General features: G+C 44.7%; 1 protein-coding gene across 1 annotated transcript in view; it reads right to left on the bottom strand.

Annotated features, from left to right (window-relative positions):
* Window positions 1–18978, bottom strand: part of LOC109953154 (AT-rich interactive domain-containing protein 1B-like) — a 40591-nt gene that overhangs the window by 18933 nt on the left and 2680 nt on the right. Inside the window, 11 exon segments of the mRNA XM_020588568.1 lie at window positions 811–920; window positions 1004–1131; window positions 2251–2436; window positions 2771–3113; window positions 3220–3372; window positions 4392–4475; window positions 4685–4931; window positions 9976–10089; window positions 11397–11540; window positions 16040–16089; window positions 16092–16224. Coding sequence (XP_020444224.1) covers window positions 811–920; window positions 1004–1131; window positions 2251–2436; window positions 2771–3113; window positions 3220–3372; window positions 4392–4475; window positions 4685–4931; window positions 9976–10089; window positions 11397–11540; window positions 16040–16089; window positions 16092–16224 — 1692 coding nt within the window.

The raw sequence follows: 18978 nt of genomic DNA, 5'->3' as shown, positions 1-18978 counted from the left end.
GTACATTGAATCTGGTCTGACTTCGTAGACCCGTGGCCACCATCACGATGGGGTGATGTCACTGACCATAAAACACTGCGCTGTTGAATTCAGTTTGGGAGCAAGTAGCTTTGTGAGTGACAGTGGGATGCAAAGTGAAATCAACAGCTGTATGGTAGCAGCAGTATGCATGGTGCAATGCCACCTTCAAGCTCAGTTCTCAACTTATCGGTCAGCATTCAAATCTTTGCTTACTGTCAAGACCAAAAGGAGGAGACTGGTTACAGGAATGCGGAATTAGTTTCTTTTGAAAACTGTTCAACCTTGAAGACATTTACAAAGAGTTTGGCAGAGAGCCACTGAAAGGCCTCCATATTATCTCCCTGTGCATTGTAGACCCAGAACCTACCACTGGATCTATATGTCCCATCAGGACAGGGAACGCCTGAGGATTCTCCAAGAAGAGACAGAGGGTTTGACTTGATGTGATCATCATCCAGACCTCATTATGACAGACTGACAGATTCTGGTCTGATTCCTCACAAGAATGCATGAACATTTCTAATCATATAAAAAGTACTGCAGGGTTCTTCCATATGGCATGAAAATGGACAGTGAAATCCCACTCCATCAAAATAACAAGTCTCAAAATTTCTATACTTCCATTCAACAACTCTACATCAGTGCTGTTAAGATGCATTCTTGCATTAGAATCAGCACACATGCATAAGGTTAGAGCATGCTAGAACAGCAAAGACAGCGGCGTGGGAGCTCAAGTGATTGGCAGCGCAAACAGCCACTGTGTCTGGTTAACAAGGCCAAAGGACGCACCTTGGGTTTGGCTTGTTCGGTGGCAGGAGCAACACCCTCTTTGCTGTGCTCACTCCTTTGCTTGGCATCTGGGTGAGTGGCCATCCCTTCTGCTGACATCATCATGGGGCCTGAAAGATAAACATATCCAATATAAGTATTTCTACCTCAGTCAAATTGATTTCTGACAGGTTTTAAGGATCTGTGGTCCGACCTGAGGGTGGGGTGTTGTAGGGGGGACCCTGTGGCGTCATCCTCCCATTGTTGCTGCCTGCTTGCTGGCTGTAAGGACCTCCAGGGCCCATTCCTCCCATCGGTGCCATACCCGGGTAGCTGCCCTGCCTGGACACCACAAAAGAATAGGATTTTAACATTATTATTAACGTGAGATGTCACTGAATCTGTGAGGTGGCAGCTCACATGCAGAAGGTTAGGCTGCAGAAAAACATGAAGACTAAAGCATTTGTCTCGGGGACCCATGGAGTTAGTGGAGACACAGACACAGCTGAAAAGTGGCAGAGACAAAGAAGGAAAGACAAGCTGGTCTCAGGCTGATGGAAAGAGCTCAGTGTCATGCCAGTGGCTGGCTAGACAGTTCCAAAACACTGAGTCCTCTGGACCCTTTTGTTTACTTGCATTTTATGATTTGGTTACATAAAGTTTTGCCTCATTTTGTGTTGTGAAGCTTGATTTATGATTAGTCACTTCTGATAAATGTCTTTCAGCAAAAATGATGTGGTTTGATCAGATATGAGGTGTTGTTCAATGTATAAAGTGATGGATATTCTCCAGAACGAACATGGACACAGTCCTGTTGATGCTCTTCACTCAATAAGCAAGTCGTTCCTTTGTGTCAGTCACAAAAATAAGATTTCACGATGAGTGGTGTCTCAAGAGGCACATGTTTAGAGCATCAAGCTTAAGCAACTGTTTTCCTGATGAAGATGTAGCAGCAGCCTCTCTGAAGCCAAGCAGGACCAGTGAGAGGACAGGAAGTGGTCTGGTTAGTCAACATCCCAGAGGCTGTGTGTGCAGCAGAGCCTGACACATACTCATCACACAGCTCTATCAGCTTTTAATTAATCACTGATATTGTTTTTATATTGTGAGAACTGATCAATCATGTGTAATGCTTATTAATAATCAGGACTTTCTCAAGAGCAGAATGAAAGAAAGACAAGAGACTGGTTGACAGTTGTTCTGCTCTTTAGTTCAGGTTTTAGACTAACCTGAAAGATAGGAGTGTAATTCTGTTGCCTGTCCCTGGTGTAATGAAAACATTCTGCACCCTGACCTCAAACCCAAGGTACTTCTGAAATGTTCCAGTAAAATTCTCCAAATGCATTTTAGACAACATTAAATACTAGAGATTCTAATCTAATCTGGTCTCACTTCAGGCTTTGTTGAAATGTTATGATAGGCTGTGTTCCTGTTTCTGTCAGGCTCTGGCACCAAACCTACCCATAATGCTCAGGGGGGGTCTGCAGGGTGGGGTGGGGCTGAGCATTGGCGCTCTGCTGGGAGTAGTGAGGAGGAAGGTGAGGAAGAGGAGGGTGGTGGTGAGGAGGGTGAAGGGTGGGAGACAGGGCAGGTCGACCCCCGGGCCAGGACTGGTTTTGGAAGACGAGCGATCGAGTGAAGGGTGGCCTGGAAGGATGGAGGCATGGCGGAGGTTGAGATGGAACAAGTCCACTTCCAGCAGTTTGATTTTCAAAGGTATCAACCTCAAACCTCTGTCATCAACTAATGATGATGAGGTTTTCTTTCAGTCCAGGCTGAATGGTAACAAATGTTTCATAAGGAAGAAAAAACACTCAATAGGTTCGTTGGATGTTAAGGATCCACAGTGATTAATAGTAAACAGAAGTTGTTTACACTCAGTCCTCACAGGGAGGTTTTGAGTATGTTCCTGGATTTTTTTGGTTCTGCAGACTTTTCCAGAAGTCTCCATGCTACGTAACCTGGCCTTGTAACAACTCACCTGCCCTGAGCAGCGGACGCAATGGTGGATGAGGAGCTGGCACTTGGTCCAGCGCTGGGGCCAGCCTCAGGTGGTTTGCGGCTGGCATTGGGCCCCGGAGGTCCCATGCCCTGCCCAGCAGACTGTGGCATGCTGGGGGAGGTGGGGCCCATGGCACCGCCTCCAGTGGGGTAAGGGCGTCCCCCAGCACCGGGACCACGGCCTGCCGGTGTGGAGGGGCCCTGACCATGCATGGGACTGCTGGCATTCAACCCCAGACTGTTAGCTAAGCCAGGGCCTGGGCCAGGGCCACTGTAGTTGGCACTGGGCACCCCACCATAGCTGGGGGGCCGAGGGTAGTTACCTAGAGGGGACAGGGGAAGAAAATTTGTAACAACTATTTTTAAGTTTCACTTTTGTTACTTCTATAAAAAAAAATGCTTTTCCCTGTAGGTTACAGCAGGTCTCACCTGGGGGCCCGTACTGGCCAAATGAGCTACCCTGCTGGTAGGAGCCATGATGCACAGGCCCCCCCGTTGCTTGGTGAGGGGACATGGGTGGTGCTGACTGCTGGGGGCCAAACTGAGGCCCCGGAGTGCTACGCTGTATGGAGGGAGGGAAACCTGGGGAAAGACACAGATAAAGAAGGAGGTAAGACATGGAGGGATCAAGAGGAAAACTTAAGTGGAGGAGTCAAGAAAACCCAAAATCTGGAGTAACACTACTGGTCACTTGAGCTGCTTAAGATTCTGATCGGTTCCAAATTCATCCTGCAGCCTGACACTGAGCCCCGACATGTACCAGAGTCATAAAGACCAGGAGAACCAGGAGTCCTGCAGCAGAGGGTCTGGCCCCACTGAGCCCTGATCTCAGCATCATGTTATCAGTCTGGGATCACATGAAGAGGCTGGTGATCAATATTCTTATTATAGTCAACAAATCCCATGTGTAGACCCAAACCAACAGTGTGTTAGTTTGTCTCTAAAAAACTCAACTAAAAACCTGTTGGTTCCTATTGATGATGCAAAATCTTTAAAAACACCTCAAAATATTTATTAATTCATTAAAAAACTTCAGTAATTTCTTGAAAAAGCTGCTCACTGTTAGTCAAACTGGAGAAACTAGTGCATTGGTCGAGGACTATTTTCAGGGGCGGAAACCATATTAGGTCTCTAGTGAGTATTAGTGGCGGTAGGACGATGTGTGGTGTGGGTGTGAGTCAAAACAAACTCCAGTGTGTGTTCATAGTGATGAGGGAAAATGTCAGCCAGTGCAGCAGTGTGGTGTCACTTCTTAACGGGAGACATTCAGTGAGGGTTTTGTTTTTTTATGTGATTTGCTAACACTCAAAATATAAAATATCAACAAAGTTACCCTTAAAACTGAGGTTTAAGGGAGCACAGAGCACAGTTCTGCCTTCAGTAAATGGATGTGAAAACTAAGTCTGCCCATGCTCATTCAGCACAGTGAACTTGTTCCTGAGTGACTTTACATGCTGCATTTTGGAGGCTGAGCTGCACCAAGACACCTCTAGTTTCTTCATCAGAGATACAGTAAAAAGTAACAGAGAGCAAATGAACATTCAGTCAACAACACTGTAGTAATGAGTCTTTGGAAAACACACACACATAACAGGTGTTACCTCTGTCCTGCGCCATGGCAGACTGGGAGGCATGAGGACCACCATCTGATCCAGGACCAGGAACCTGAGGGGTCAGCTGAGGCCCTGAAACAGAAAGAGGGTGTCAGTAAACCCTGTTGGATCCAACTGTGCACATTTAGCAAGAGGGTCCGACTGCAGACCTCACACCTGAGCACCCCATGTCTGTGAGCCTTGTGAGATGCAGGTGTGAAAACACTGTAGACTAGTTTCAACTGTTGATAACAAGCTCCAGGAATCTGGACAGACAACAAGTCACATTATCGCCGTCCTACCTGGTCCACTGGTGGTGGGGGACAGTGGTCCAGACCGTGACTGGCTGCTGGACCCAGCAGGAGATGGTGAGGGGGAGGGGGAAGGTCCGCTGCGAACTGGCGGGGGGAGTCGAGGTGAGACATGTGGGGAGAAAGGAGAACGGGCCGGGGTCCCCTGGTCGCCCTGAATGCTGCCGGAGACCGACGCCCCCGAACTCACCGCCGCCTCGGTGCCCATGGGCAAATCATCGATGGAGCCGGATAAATCCTGGAAGACAGAGCGGAGACGGTGGTCAAGACGGTCAGACAACATACAGCAGCAAGAAGGGATCACAGACCCCGGAAGGATTTTAAATATTTCCTAAATATGATCAGATCTTTAAGGGGCATTATGAACAAATCTATTTTAACTAATAACACACAAACCACTGTATTGATCATGTCCTAGCTGAATGCATCACTCAGACTTAGCATTGGACAGATCAGAGAACTAAAGATGTTGACAAGGAAAGTGCTTCAAAGTGCAGCAGAGGACACTGCTCTGGGTCAATCAGAAACCAAAGTTTCAGACCTGGTTCTTATGGAGTAAAACAAATAAAAAATTGCAATAATGGTTCTATTTCATATTTACTGGGTTACAGAATGACGTTTTAAATTCAAATTAGCTGCAACAACCAGTCAATTAATTTGACCAACAGAAAATTAAAAAGGCAACTATACTGATAATTGACTCATTGTTTCAGCAAAGTAAAAATGCAGATTGGTCTATAGCTCTAGCTGCTCAGTCGCGGGGACACTGCTTTTCTTTGTCATATGTAACAGCAGATGAAATATATTTAGCTTTTGGACAAAATGAGTAAAATGAAGACATCACCATGGGAAGAAAGTTGTGAATGCAAAAACCTTTATAAGATGAAAGATTAATAGTGAAAATAATCAGCAGAATAATCAAGAACTGCAGCCCTGAAGTCAAAGAGTTTAGTTTAGTTTGATGTGGTGCCGGTCATTTTTATTTTCAGTGGGTTTCTGATCAGTAATGAGATGCACAGCTGCTGCTCAGTGCAAGACGTCAACATCGCCACGATCACTGAACACCTCATTCAGCGGCTCCTAAATGAGCTGACAAGGTGGAAACATGTCAGCTGGAGGACATCAACAATCCAACCAAAACCAACAGAACCCAGTGGAAACTCTGCTCTGATTCTGACTGCGTCAGACTGAAACTCAAAGAGCGGTCAACATCCACAGGGTGATTCACAGAAACACAGCAGCAGCTCACAGAGACACAAAGGTTTTAAAGTCTGAGGCCAGTGATTCTGTATGCTTGTGTTACTGTGCACAAACCCTGTCCAGAGACCAGCAGCACCAGTGAATGTGGTGTCCTCACTGTAATGTGGGTCCAGACCCTGGTCCGCTCACCAGGCTGTGCCGTAGACCTCCGTAGGCCATTTGTAAACACACAGTGTCCATGTCCCTCTGCTCTGCCGAGCAGCGAGTGGCTGAAGCTGGATTCTCTCGTGCTCCTGTTCACTGACTTTAGTTTGATAAGTTGCATTGCAGGTTTAGTTCTTTAGCTATAATCTGGAGGAGGACTCAGATGTTTGACTGCCAACATACAGCAGAAGACACTAATGCTAAATGTTTCCTCCTTTGTCTCTGTTTCTTGTGTCTTTGTGCCCAGTTTTCAACAGCAACAATCTGTTACTAAATGTTTTACTACTATTATCATTTTGTTTTTATTCATTGACAGAAAAACTGTATACATTTGTCATATCTTGCTTTGAAATGCTGCTTTTTAATTCTGTTTGAGTTAGGTTTTTGTCATGGAAAATATGTCAAAGAAAAGTTTTCAATGAACTTTTTGTTGACAAACTTAACAGCGTTTGGCACAAGTGTCAGCGACAAGTTGAACTTATGAAGGACTGTTGCACAGTGAAGAAGGCAGAGCTGAAACGTCTGTGCTTGTCCTCCCCCTGTGCTGGTACATGCATGACAGAAAACCAACAGTAAAAAACTAAAGAAGACCTCATGTAGATTTGGCTGTGTGGGCCTGCTGTTGTCTTCCTGCTATGAGTATTATCCAGTTTCAAAATAAAGGCTGAGGTGAAAGACACTGAGTATTTAATGCAGTCAGACCTCAAAAAGACAAATGAAAGAAAAAACTGCTTTGTCCAGCTGGGTTTGGTCTCAGCACCAGTTTCAACTTTTTCCCCAAACTGTCCTGCAGCTCCTGTGATTTATGGTTATAATTATCGTGTTTCATTAGAGCCTCACAGTCTCTAATACGATGAATCGGGTTTTCCAGCCTCACCACTCATTCAGTTTTCTGCAGAGTGAAGGAGGATGAGCAAAAGAACAGACTTCTCTTTGTTTCCTCTGCACAGACTGAACCCCCCTCAGCTCACACCGAGCAACGCAAACGTCATGTCCTCAGCCACCATCACTCCTCCTGACACCCCCCCCAAATCCAATTAAACATGGGGGAGCAATCAGAGTGTAATTGGGAGACGAGTGGCGTCCTTCACTTTCTGCTGCACAGTCTTTTGATTTCCTGTTGAATGACACTGATGAGCAGACTGTGAAATGACCTTTATAACTTTTATCTTCTAACCTGACCTGAATTATTTTTATTTCTCTTACGTCATCTGTGCTGCTCTGTGACTGTCTAAGCCTTAATTAAGCAACTGAAATGTTTTCACTACATGTTATTATTGCAATGAAGTGTAGTGGTTATTAACTGGCAGCTCTGGTGACACTGAGTGAAAACAGATGAAAAAGAAGAAGAGAGGTAGGTGTGTGTGTGTGTGTGTGTGTGTGTGTGTGTGCGGACACTTCACTTGAAGAGCAGCTCACTGAATCAAACACTTCAGAAACACGGACTACAGCAGACTCTACTCAGCTCAGTAGAGTCAGACTGATGCTGGATCCCTCCTCTAACAGTGCCTTGCTCAAGGACATTACAACATTGAACCTGACTTCATCTGTGAAGGCTCTACATTCACAAGGATAAAGGGAGAGAGAGAAGGATGGAAAGAGGAAGGAAAAGAACAAGAGGGGGAAGAAACTGACATAAGATGAGATGGATGAGAAGAGAGGAGGAAAAAACAAAAGAAGAAGAAATGGGGGAGATAAAGAAGATGGAGAAAAAAGGAAAGAAGAGAAGAAACCAGGAAAGGACACGAAGGAGGAGAAATGAAAAAGAGAAAAGAATGAGGATGAGGAAAAATAGTCAAACAGGTGGATGAGAAAGAAGCAAAGAATGAGAAAGGGGGTGGGGGAGAAGACAAGGAGGAAGAAAAAGGGAAAGAAGGATAGGAGGAAGGGAGGTGGAAAAGAGAGACTGCACTGGAATCTTCGCCCCTCTGGCCAGCCAATCACAGCTCAGTATGCTTGCTCCCTCCTCCCCTTGCCAACAGTTCAGCCAATCAGCTGCTGCATCACACGGTCTAATTATAAGAGAGCTGCAGAGAGAGAGAGCGAGTGTTTCTCTGCAGCCTTGCTCGACCTGCTCCTTCTTCACCTACTCCTCCTCTTCTTCTTTTCTTTCATTACCTCCTCCTCTTCCTCACCTTCTGATATACATCTCCTCATCCTCATTTCACCTCCTTTTCTCCTCCTATCTTGTACTCTCTTCCCTTACCTCCTGCTGTCGTTCTCCTCCTCCCCTCTCTTCTTCTCCTCCTTTCTTGTCATGTTTTCAAAGTTGACTGGCAGCTGTGTGTTTTTATCCATTTCATTGTTGGAGTATTTCTAACTGGTTGTGTTTGCCTCACTGCAGTGCTGAAATGTTTTAACTCTGGTCCAACCACGAGAAGCGCTTTATAGCTTTGTTGTGAGAAGTGCTGTATAAATAAAGTTCTTTTTAATATGATGTTATTTCAGTAACTTGAACATTGAAATGCACCATTTGTGTGTTTACAAGCAGTAGTCCTGTTTCAATGCTAGGTCAAACTGTGACGCCTTCAGGTGCAGCTGATTTCTGCAGATTTTTTTATTTTCTCTTCCTGCGACGGAGCCCGTCTCCTCTCCGCCTGTCACCATGGCAACTGCATCAGCACCCTGACTTCAAAAAGGAGGCTCCGAAAGAGAAAGCGAGGACAGCAAGAAAGCAGAGAGAGGCAGGAACGAGAGAGGAATAAGAAAGAGAGGAGATGGAAGGAGAATGAGTCGTGAATGTAAAAAGATGGAAGAAGGTTGAAGGAAGCAGCAGCCAGTTTCGACAGAGAGGTGGAGGAAGAAAAACTAAAGAAGCAGAGAGAGAAAGAGCAGTGTGCAGATAAAAAGAGAGGAAGAGAAGCATCCATGGTCAGAGCTGATGGTGATTCAGTTCAAGCAGCTTTAGAACGGATCCTGAAGGAACATAATGAAACGTCCACATACTGCAAACCAGTAGCTTTAAGTAAAGGTTTTGAAAACTTCCATCACTGCTTAGATGTAAATGACAGATCACGAGGGCACGTCATTTTTCCAGTTGTGCATCTCTGCGTGGGCCAAGCCAGCAGGAAGTGTCAGGCGCTCAGAGTGTGATACCTGGGAGGTGCAGCCTCAGAGAAAACAGGACGCCATCATTATCGTCATCAAAGATGAGCTGTCAAACAATCGGAGTGCTGACAGCAGGGAGGTCTGCAACATGCTCAGCCTGTCACATAGTCAGAGGCTGAATCACGACCACTGAGTCTGACACAACAAACAGCTGCTCGTCTGGTGGTTTTCAGGCTTTAGGGTTTGTTGGTTTGTCAGAACCACGAGGCGAAGGCAAGCCTCAGAACCCATGGCCACTTTTAAGGCTCTTTCTGAATCAGACAGGTCTGTAAATAAAGTCTGGTAAGTGTCTGACCAGATGAACGTCATCCTGTGAGGGATTTCAAAGAAGAAAGAACTAAAGAACTACTACTTTTAAATATCTGCACTGATCTTACAGTAAGACTTCAGAATGAAAAAGAAGTCCTCGTGCATTTATCTGCAGCTACTGTTGCTCAGTAAAGTCAGTGAACACATTTAACATGAGCAACAATTCAACACACACAGCCTGACTTTGACCACAACTGTTTTCAAGCAGCCAGTCGCAGACTTCAGTGGGGATGGTTGACATTTTAGCTAATCGTATTAAAGTTCAGTGTACCCAGCCGCAACAGCAGTGCTGACTTCCTTGTGCATGAGTTGCACAGTTCTATTCTTATATCTGTGTTCTCCATTTCCAAACACACTGATGGAGCTCTGACCTTCAGTAAAATACCTGACTGCCCCTGACGTCAGCGCTCAGAGTCCCTCCTCTTTGCTCTGAGCTGTGCAGACACTGTACCCAGACTCACCGGCAGGCTAGACGGTCTCTCCTGTTGGCTCAGACGCATCTCCTCGTGGTTTGGTTTCCCAGGAGTCATAGCGGCAGACTGTCCACGGCCTCCGTACGCCTCCTGTGGCACCTCCTGCATTCAAACAGACAAAGACATAAAATACTCAGAGCTCACAACTATCAGATCTTTTTTATATATTCTCATTGGACCACATCTTACATCAATGTCCGTTCAGTGGGTGTTCTGGAGCTTTCAACCATATCACAATATCCTTATCAACAAATACATGTTGAGTTGCAGAGGTGCTTAACGTCATGGAAAGTTTAGAAATACACATTTGGAACCTAACGCAAACTACATCTGTGTGATAACATCACAAGCTCTGGAGGAGCAACTAAATGGTCCTTGTTTTAGCTTTTATTGTGAGTAGTTTCTGATCAGCAGGCCCAGACGGAATCTGTGGCCACAGAATTCCGACGACACCTCTGCAGATTTTTCGCAGATTCTGAAAAGAACGTATAAATGGAAAAGTTCCAACAAATGTTCGCACTTTGAGTGTCTTGAAATGTCAGTCAAATAAAAAATTCAGAATTTTAAATTCCTATGAAGTGATTTCTTTCACCTTGTTCAAGATTATCTTGGTTACTTTAATGCATTTTGTTTTTTCTTTTGCTAAGAAAATAATCATTAGCTAAATGAATTTTCTTTTCAAGCAAAACAAAAAAAAAAACAAAACAAAACACTGCAGTACTCCACAGATTTCGATCCTGAATAACTGCAGAAAACTGCCGCTTGGCCCGCTGATCAGTAGTGGAGACACAGAACCTCCATCAGGAGCAGCTTCTCTCCGACGTCTCAGAGTTAATTAAAGCTGTCTGATTGGAAGCTGCTCAGGGGAAATCCTGCTTTGTGCTACTGTGTCTGGACTTTCTTCTATGTTCCTGTTTTTCAGGACCTCAGACACACAACCTGATAATTTCACCTGTGTACTGATTATATTAGACTGAGCCACTGTGTTTTCAGCAGCTCAAGTTGCAGTGCTTGTCTGTCTGCAGTGAACTGACTGTGAGAGGATGGAGAGGTTTAAAGCTGCTTGGTGGTCTCAGACAGGAAACAGCCTCACAGAGGTCAACCAAAGGTCAGTTGCCCTCTTCAGTCCTTTGAACTCGGGACCTGACTCTGCTGAGAACCACAGCACCACCCAGCCACAGAAGATAAAGACCAGCATCACATCTGTAGTTCTGCTAACTCATCACTTGCTCTGATTCTTTCACAGTAAAAGCCTACATGTACTTCAGGGGGCAGCTTCCTTTTCCTGGCTTTTATTGTGAAATGTGCAGGAAGTATTGGGTTTAATTCATAGCACAGTAAAGTGGATTAAAAGAACAGAGACACTGAGTGAGAGCACTGTTTCTGCGGTTTTGTCATGCCAGTTGTACCTGCTGCGGCAGTGGGTGGGGCTGCATGTACGGCGGCTGGCTGGGGGCAGCGGGCTGCTGCTGTGCTGGGCTGAAGTATGCCGGCTGACCCGGCTGACAGTAGCCACCCATGTTCTGCTGCTGCTGAGCGTACTGAGAGCCCATCTGAGGAGACAGAAACCAAAACCATCAGTCCCTGATGACTGTAACATCACAGAGCTGCAAACCCAGACCAGCTGCTCTGACTGGGTCTGGAGAGTCCACAGACACACATGTGGTGCCAGTATCAGTGGCATTTCTCAAAGTGGCTATTTTATTGCATGGTACTTCTTTTTTGCCATTTTCCCAACTTCTGTCCCATCAAGGTGAATATTTTTTACAGACTAGTCTAAAGACAGTCCACAGACGTGCACTGACGGATGGGACCACATGTGAGCTAAGCAGAGCACATCCACACCGAGCACTGCTTTACGTCAGTGATGAGTAATGTGCACTGTGCCAAGTACATAAACAACCAAATCAAAGAAGAAGGTAATGCACAGTCTGTCCTGACTTACTGATAACTTCCTGCTCTGACTCTTCCTTTAAGGTTTATAATCAGCCTATATAAACATGGAACAAATGGCTGATAGGTTTTAATGTAGCTGTGAGCAGATCCAAGTACTTTTTACTAGTACAGTTTAAAGTATTTGTAACTTCTCCTATGAAGCCATACAGTGTTTTACTGTTTTATCCTTCATTATCTTTTTAACCTGTATTCAGTCTGTTTCTACAGAACTGAAAACTATGTGTTCATAAACAGCTGTAGTCTGGACATGTTAATACTGATGATAAACACTAAACGAGGGATTAAAGTGTCACAGGCCTGCTATTCCTTGTGCACACAAGGTGATAACAGGTGATAACGTCTGCCTTGACAGTCAAAACATAATGAGGTGCATGAGTAAAGGGGCTTCTGTAAATATTAATTAGAAGAAGTTTCACTAATCTTTATTCAAACTCTAAGAACAACAAGCAAACCGGTTCCAGAAGCTCTAGAGCCCTGGCAGCGCAGCCTGACTCTTCCAGCAGCACTGATCTGACCCTGATACAAACCGCAACCCGTGTCTCCCTCTCCTCATCATCCTTGCTCTAAAAGCACACACTCCCCTATGGAATAAAAACAGACACAACGTGCAATAAGACGCAACCTCGCTGTAATCTGTGAGAAGTGGAGGAGAGGAGGATTAAGTGCCTTGCTCAAGAGCAGCTCCTGCATGCCCTGAGAGCCTCAGCAATGCGGGCGTAACACCAGTGTGGTGATGTAAGCAGGTGTCAGCAGCCAGAGACTGAGTGTGGTAACATCGACGGAAAGAACAACCCGGGCCCCAGTGGATTAACAGGGAGAACGGGATGATTTTCTTTTTCATCACTTGCAACTGAACACTTTTGGTTTGGACCGGTGCTTGCACAGTCTGAAGGCACTGGACTTGTCTGAACATTTGGACTCAGCCACAGTTGTTCTGAGCGTCAGTTCATTTTCCAAACGTTTGGTCTTGGTGTCTGAGGATGGTCACAACCAGTGCTCTGTTGCGGCTGCAAATACATTAAGGAAACTAAGCCACGACTAGCTCAGTGTCACAGGACGCGTCAGTTCATTTTCCAAACGTTTGGTGTTGGTGTGATCACAGGAAGTAGAGGAAACACTTTTCATGTGTTTGGGCAACTCTGCTCTAGTAAACTGCATCTTAAGGTCAGTGGAACCTCTGCCTCAGACTAAGTCAGTCTGATCCACCAGTCCTGCAGTAAACCCTCCTTCATGAAGGTGATGAAGTTCAGTCTGTTTCACAGAGGCGCTGCTTCACCTGTGTGATCACTGAGGAGGCTGCAAGCTGTGCTGCTGTTCACCTGCACTGTGCTACACAAAAAGCTGTTTCAGTTGGTTTGTCCTGCCCATTTGTCCAAAATGGTCACAGCATTAAATCAACACCTGATGCTGTTTATTTACACACAGAGAAATGTAACTTACATTTTAATTTACAGTATTTCACCTCAGTGGAGACTAATCTCTCTCTGCTGGTTGAACTGGTATTTTTACTGTACATTTATGCACCTCAGCCACTTGATAGAGGCTCATAACTATAAAACCTTGTGTTGTTGTTACTGCACAAAGTAAGAAATATTTTGCTCTTTTCTTTTCAGTTAGTTTGAATTATGTGGGACCTTTAAAGAGCTTAAACAGATAACTAGATGACTGTAAAGGAATAAAACAGTTACAGAGTTAAAAAACTGTTTTGAAGCAGTCGGACAGTGGGCTGTGGACAGGAAACCTCCTGAACCAGAATCAATCTAAGCAGCACAGAGAGGGAAGCTGACTGGTTCACATCCAATTTCATCTGGAATCAGTGAGTTAATAAAGGAAGAGTCCCGGGGCCACCTGGGACCTCGCTCAGATAAATGTCATTACACTTCCTCTCTGCTTCTCTGGCTGTCTTCATCTGAGCACAAACAACAACTGTGACAGCAGTACCCTCGGGCTGAACAAAAAATATACATCTGTCAACCTGGAATGATGTAACAGCGTCACTGTTACTCTGCGATGACAGTGTTTCTCTGGAGGAATCTATGAGGCAGCATCAGAGGAAAAGCTCTGGGGGAGAAACTGTGATCTGAGACATCTACAACCTGACAACAGCAGAGCCAGGAGATCATGTGTGGGAAACCACCTGCTCAGGGTTCACCTGAAATCAACACAAAGCAGGTTGTAACACTCAGGATTTCCTCAAGCTTTTAAACAGATGTTTCTTTTTTACGGTACTTTGACTAGAAGGTTGAAAGAAAAGAGAAACAAGAAAAGAGACTTTAAATGGTTGCAACCGAGCCCCACCACATGGCAACAGTCCCTTTATCATGTCTAATTTTTTAAAATGCTATACCCCACAAATCTAAAACTGAATGCCAAATCAAGGCAGATCTGGAGCAAGTGAAGTGAGCAGTATATTCACTTTACTTCATGTTTCTATGCCAGAGAAAAGGCATTTCTCTGGGTTTAGCATCCAGGGAGCAGTGGAGACTACAGGTGGGTGACACAGGTATAATCCTCAGTTAAGTGGGTAAAAGAACCAGAGAGGTGTGTCAGCGTTTCTTTAATCAAGCAGTTAGAGCACTAATAAATACGGCTACTTCTTCAAGGGCCATAAACCTTTTTGTAAGATGACGAGACAAGCAGAGATATTAAAAGGATGGACATACACAGAGCTTCATATCAGCTTGTGTGGCTGCGTAGTGTGTAGTGATATTAGGGCTGCAACTAATGTCTGTTCATTTCATTATGGAGTCGACTACCAGTTATTTTCTCCATTAACTGTATGGTCTATGAAATGTTAATAAGATCTGAATTTTCCTGCACAGTGATGTTTGTAGTTTGTTTACTCTGTCTCACCCAAAAGCCTCAGACAGACAAAGAAAAACAGAAGCTGTCACATCTAAGAAGCTGGAACCAGATCATGTTTGACATTTTTTACCTGTAAAACAATCAATTATCAGAATAGTTGCCGACTAATTTTCTGTCAATTGATTAATCGCTGCAGCTGTGGCTGATATTACAAATAGCATCTGTACCAGTGAACATGTTGCAGCAAATTTTTTATATCCTGCCTTTCTACGTTAATCCGACTCTTATGTTTACCATGTGTTGATTTATATTTACAGTGTCGTCTTTTGAGACTAACTCGAGTGTCCACCTGTGACCGCTGAACTTTGGCAACATCATGACCGTGTGGTACAAACAGATGAACAGAGAGAAGCGACTGTGCTGCACCACTGGTTTGATAGGTTTCTACAGATGTTTTACTTTGAATTCCCTCTACCTTGACAATTTGACACCACTGAAACTTTCTTTACTCTGGTTTTAAACTGCCTGTGTTCTGTTTCCAGCTGCTACAGAAAAGCAGCTTTCTGTCCTGGGATGAGTCGTACCAGAGCACGAGCCATCAGTAAACATGAAAAACCTGGAGCAGGCTGACTGCTCTGAGCAGCAGCTTCAGACCAGCAGTCTGGGATCTAAAAATAGCCAGAGCTCGGTCTGCACCGAGAATAGCCCAGCCCAGCCCGGCCCAGCCTGGCCCACTCTGCAGCAGCCATGTGGTCTGCCAGCACCAATCGCTGTGTCGTCCTCTGAGCGGTGATGCTGCAGATGAATCAGCTCCATGAAGAGACAACCAGCTCAAACTCATCCCAGCTTCAGCTTTTCAGCAATGAAAACACAAACTGCCACACAACAACTTCCAAACGGCAGCTGTAATGAGAGAGGACACTATAGTACAACTCAACAATAAGCGTCCGCCTTTGACTGCTGGCTCATCAGTATTCCTTGACACACGTTCAGTTGTATTTGTATGCAGAAGGGGAGCAGAGACCTGCACAGGCCTGAAACTGAGACTTGAAACCTGCTCATAACTCTGAAAGACCCAAGTCTGACCTGAGAACTGAAGCTATGACTGGAAAAACAATTCCTGTAACACTATAATGATTACGGATGGTAGAGAAAGTGCAAAGATTACAGAGCATCAAGAGATTAAAACCCCTAACTTAGAAAGACATACGAGTTCAGAAACACTTTGTTTTTACATTTTACTGTTTGAAATTCATCTGTTTTCTGTTATGCTGGGCAGAGCGTCTCCTACCTGTTGCTGAGGGTACTGCATCCCTCCCATCCCCATCTGCCCTCTGCCAGAGGGTATCTAGGGGGGGGGGGGGAGCCGTAGGACTGGCTGGGGTAGGGCGCCCCCTGCTGCTGCTGGGAGTATGGGTTGTTGCTCATACCGTAAAGCTGAGAGCGCTTCATCGCCATTGGGTCCATGGGCGGCACCTACAAGAGAAAGGACTGGATGGTGAGTGGCGTTGTCAGTTTTCAGCTGTCTGTGTTTTAAAAAACCAAGTTGGAAGGTCACTGTTTCTTTAATAAGAACGACAGAGGTAAATACTATGACCACCTTCCATCAACTTGGGATGGAAGTTCTGTCCTCAGACAGACGCGGACACATTCTATTCATATGGCAATCGAGGGTATGTGTACGTAGACCAAGTGGCAACCTCCGAGGCTGAAAAGTGAAGCCAGTGCCGCAGTGACAAAACCTGCAGTTCCTCAAATGGCCACTAGAGACTGGCTCCAAAAGGGGGTCAGTCCCCATAGACTCCCCTGTCAAAATGCCCAGTTTTACAGTTGAATACACATGTTTACAGCTTGTTACAAAAAAACAGTTTTGGGCTCTATAGCTAATTTCCATTTCATGACAAATGTACGGGTTGATTTTTTTTAATTTTTTTTTTTTATAACTCACCAGTTTAGATTATATTGGGACTAAAAGTTACACATAATTAAAGATGTGGCCACTTTGAGTGACAGGCGGGAGGGTCCCGCTACAGGTGGCTGGCCGCTAGCTGTCTGGAGAGCTCCACTCACACTCCACCTCTTTGCCCATTTTTAGATTAGACCTAGCAGGCGGACTGAAGCGTTGCCAATATGGCGACAACCAGCCTTGAGCTTCAAAACTGCTCATCAGAAAACTGTTGGGTGACATCACAGTGGGTTTGTCCAGTTTTTATACACAGTCAGTGACGTGGACACATTCCACACATGCATTAGAAAACATGATGGAAACATCCAACCAGAAAGAAGAAGAAGAACAAGATTGTTGTTTTTGGATGAACAACATAAAACAGTCAAAAAATAAAACATTGCGTGTAAGCGCTTAACATGAACTGGGAATAAACAGTATGCACATATGGTGCACAAAACAAGCATCCAGTTTACTTCACAGGCAAGTTTTGGGCTGCACAAGGGACGTAAACAGACGGAGGAATGTATGTCCCTGATGAAGCAGAAAGCCTTTGTTCTAGAACATGATCACAATCTACGTGGTTGTTTTAACATCTCCTCCTCTGCACATATGGCCTGTTGTCATGTAACTAATCTGACTGAAACATGAGAAATGAGCACTGAGACCTGTGATGTGGACATTGCCTGAGAGGCAACAGAGTCTAACAGAGAATGAGAATAAAAGTCTTGCAAAGCTTAAAAATCCAGGAATTTACCAAACTAGAAACCAGAGCCAAACCGGATCCAGATATTGGATCCCTAGGTCACATGATGCTGCTGACTGAACTGACAAGAGACAATGATGTAGTTTCATATTAGTGAGCGTTTGCCCATCATGTGACTTATGGTGCCCAGCTCTCCAGCACTCAGAGGCCAGTAAACACATCACAGACTAATGTATCATCAAGTGCTTCCAAAAGAGTCAGATGGATCTCAGGGAGTGGGGGGTGGGACATGAGCCATGCAAAAGCCTGGGAGGTCACTTTCAACAGGAGTCAACAGTCACGCCTGGGTACACTTTAATATTCACACACACTGTATTTGACACACTGACATAATAGTAGGTGAGAGAAGTGACTCAGTGAGAACAGATGTTTCACTCCTGCTCAGTTGACTGCAGCTAAAAATAGAAACCATTTGCGGATTTCTCACACACACACACACACACACACACACACACACACACACACAGACATTTGATCCTGGTCTTTCATCTGTGCTTTGGATGACGTTTTCCCATCGGTCGGCTGAGGACAGGAAATAAACACAGAAGTGAGTGGAGCTGGAACTCTGCCAAGTCCACACAGCTGGTTGTAGGTAGAGAGGATGGAAAAGACCTGACCAACAACCCAGGTGTAACCAGAGGGAAGGGAGACCCAGGTGTGAGCACCACACCTGACAACATGACCCTCAGATCAGTCGTCCAACTCTACAACCAGCTGTGATGGCTGATGCAAGACGATTCAAGCAAAATTAACGTAGTAGAACAGTGAGAACAGCTTGAGATATTGCGGCAGAGCATCCTTCACATTTCATCAAGCAGTGAAAGAGAACATAAAATAGCAATACGAAAACGTACTGTATACCAGGACTCTCAAACGTCTTTTACCCATGGTTACTCATGTTTTCTTTTACATTCATTCATATATCGTACCAAAACAAACCAAGCTGCTTTAGAAGCTGTTCATAAATGCTTTTCTTGGTCTTATATCGTAGTAAACTGAGTATTTTTAGGTTTTTGACTGTTGGTCAGACAAAACAAGCCACGTCATGAGGTCACATGGTGCAATACCATGGTGGCCAAGTTTAGTTTCCCTTTTTTAAGATATTTTACAACCCAAACTAATAATCAATTATTTATGTTAACCGGTATGTCAGAGCTGCAATGCTCAGCTGGTTTATGGATTAGTTGATCATCAGCTACTGTTTCAATAATGAATGAGTGTCAGTATAATTCCTGAACACAGCTGGCATTCTCAGGTTCCAGCTACTCAAGTCTGCTGCTTCCCTTTGTCATAAAGTTAAAATCTGTGGGTTTTGGACTTTTTTCCCAGAAAAAAAATGAAGATCACAAAAGTCACCTTGGGCTCTGTGAGGGTGTGAGTGGACGACTTTGTTATTTTTGACATTTTGTAAACCAAAAGATTCATCAGAAAAATTACTTACAGATTATGCAATAATCACCAGTTGAAACAAAAGGCATCCCACACTATTACATTGGGCTAACAGCACTGAAAAATCTCC

This window comes from Monopterus albus, unplaced genomic scaffold (assembly GCF_001952655.1).
Source record: "Monopterus albus unplaced genomic scaffold, M_albus_1.0 scaffold556.1, whole genome shotgun sequence".
NCBI classification, from domain to species: Eukaryota; Metazoa; Chordata; class Actinopteri; order Synbranchiformes; family Synbranchidae; genus Monopterus; species Monopterus albus.
The sequence above is the reverse complement of the archived record's forward strand: the minus strand, read 5'-3'. Positions and strand labels throughout refer to the sequence as shown.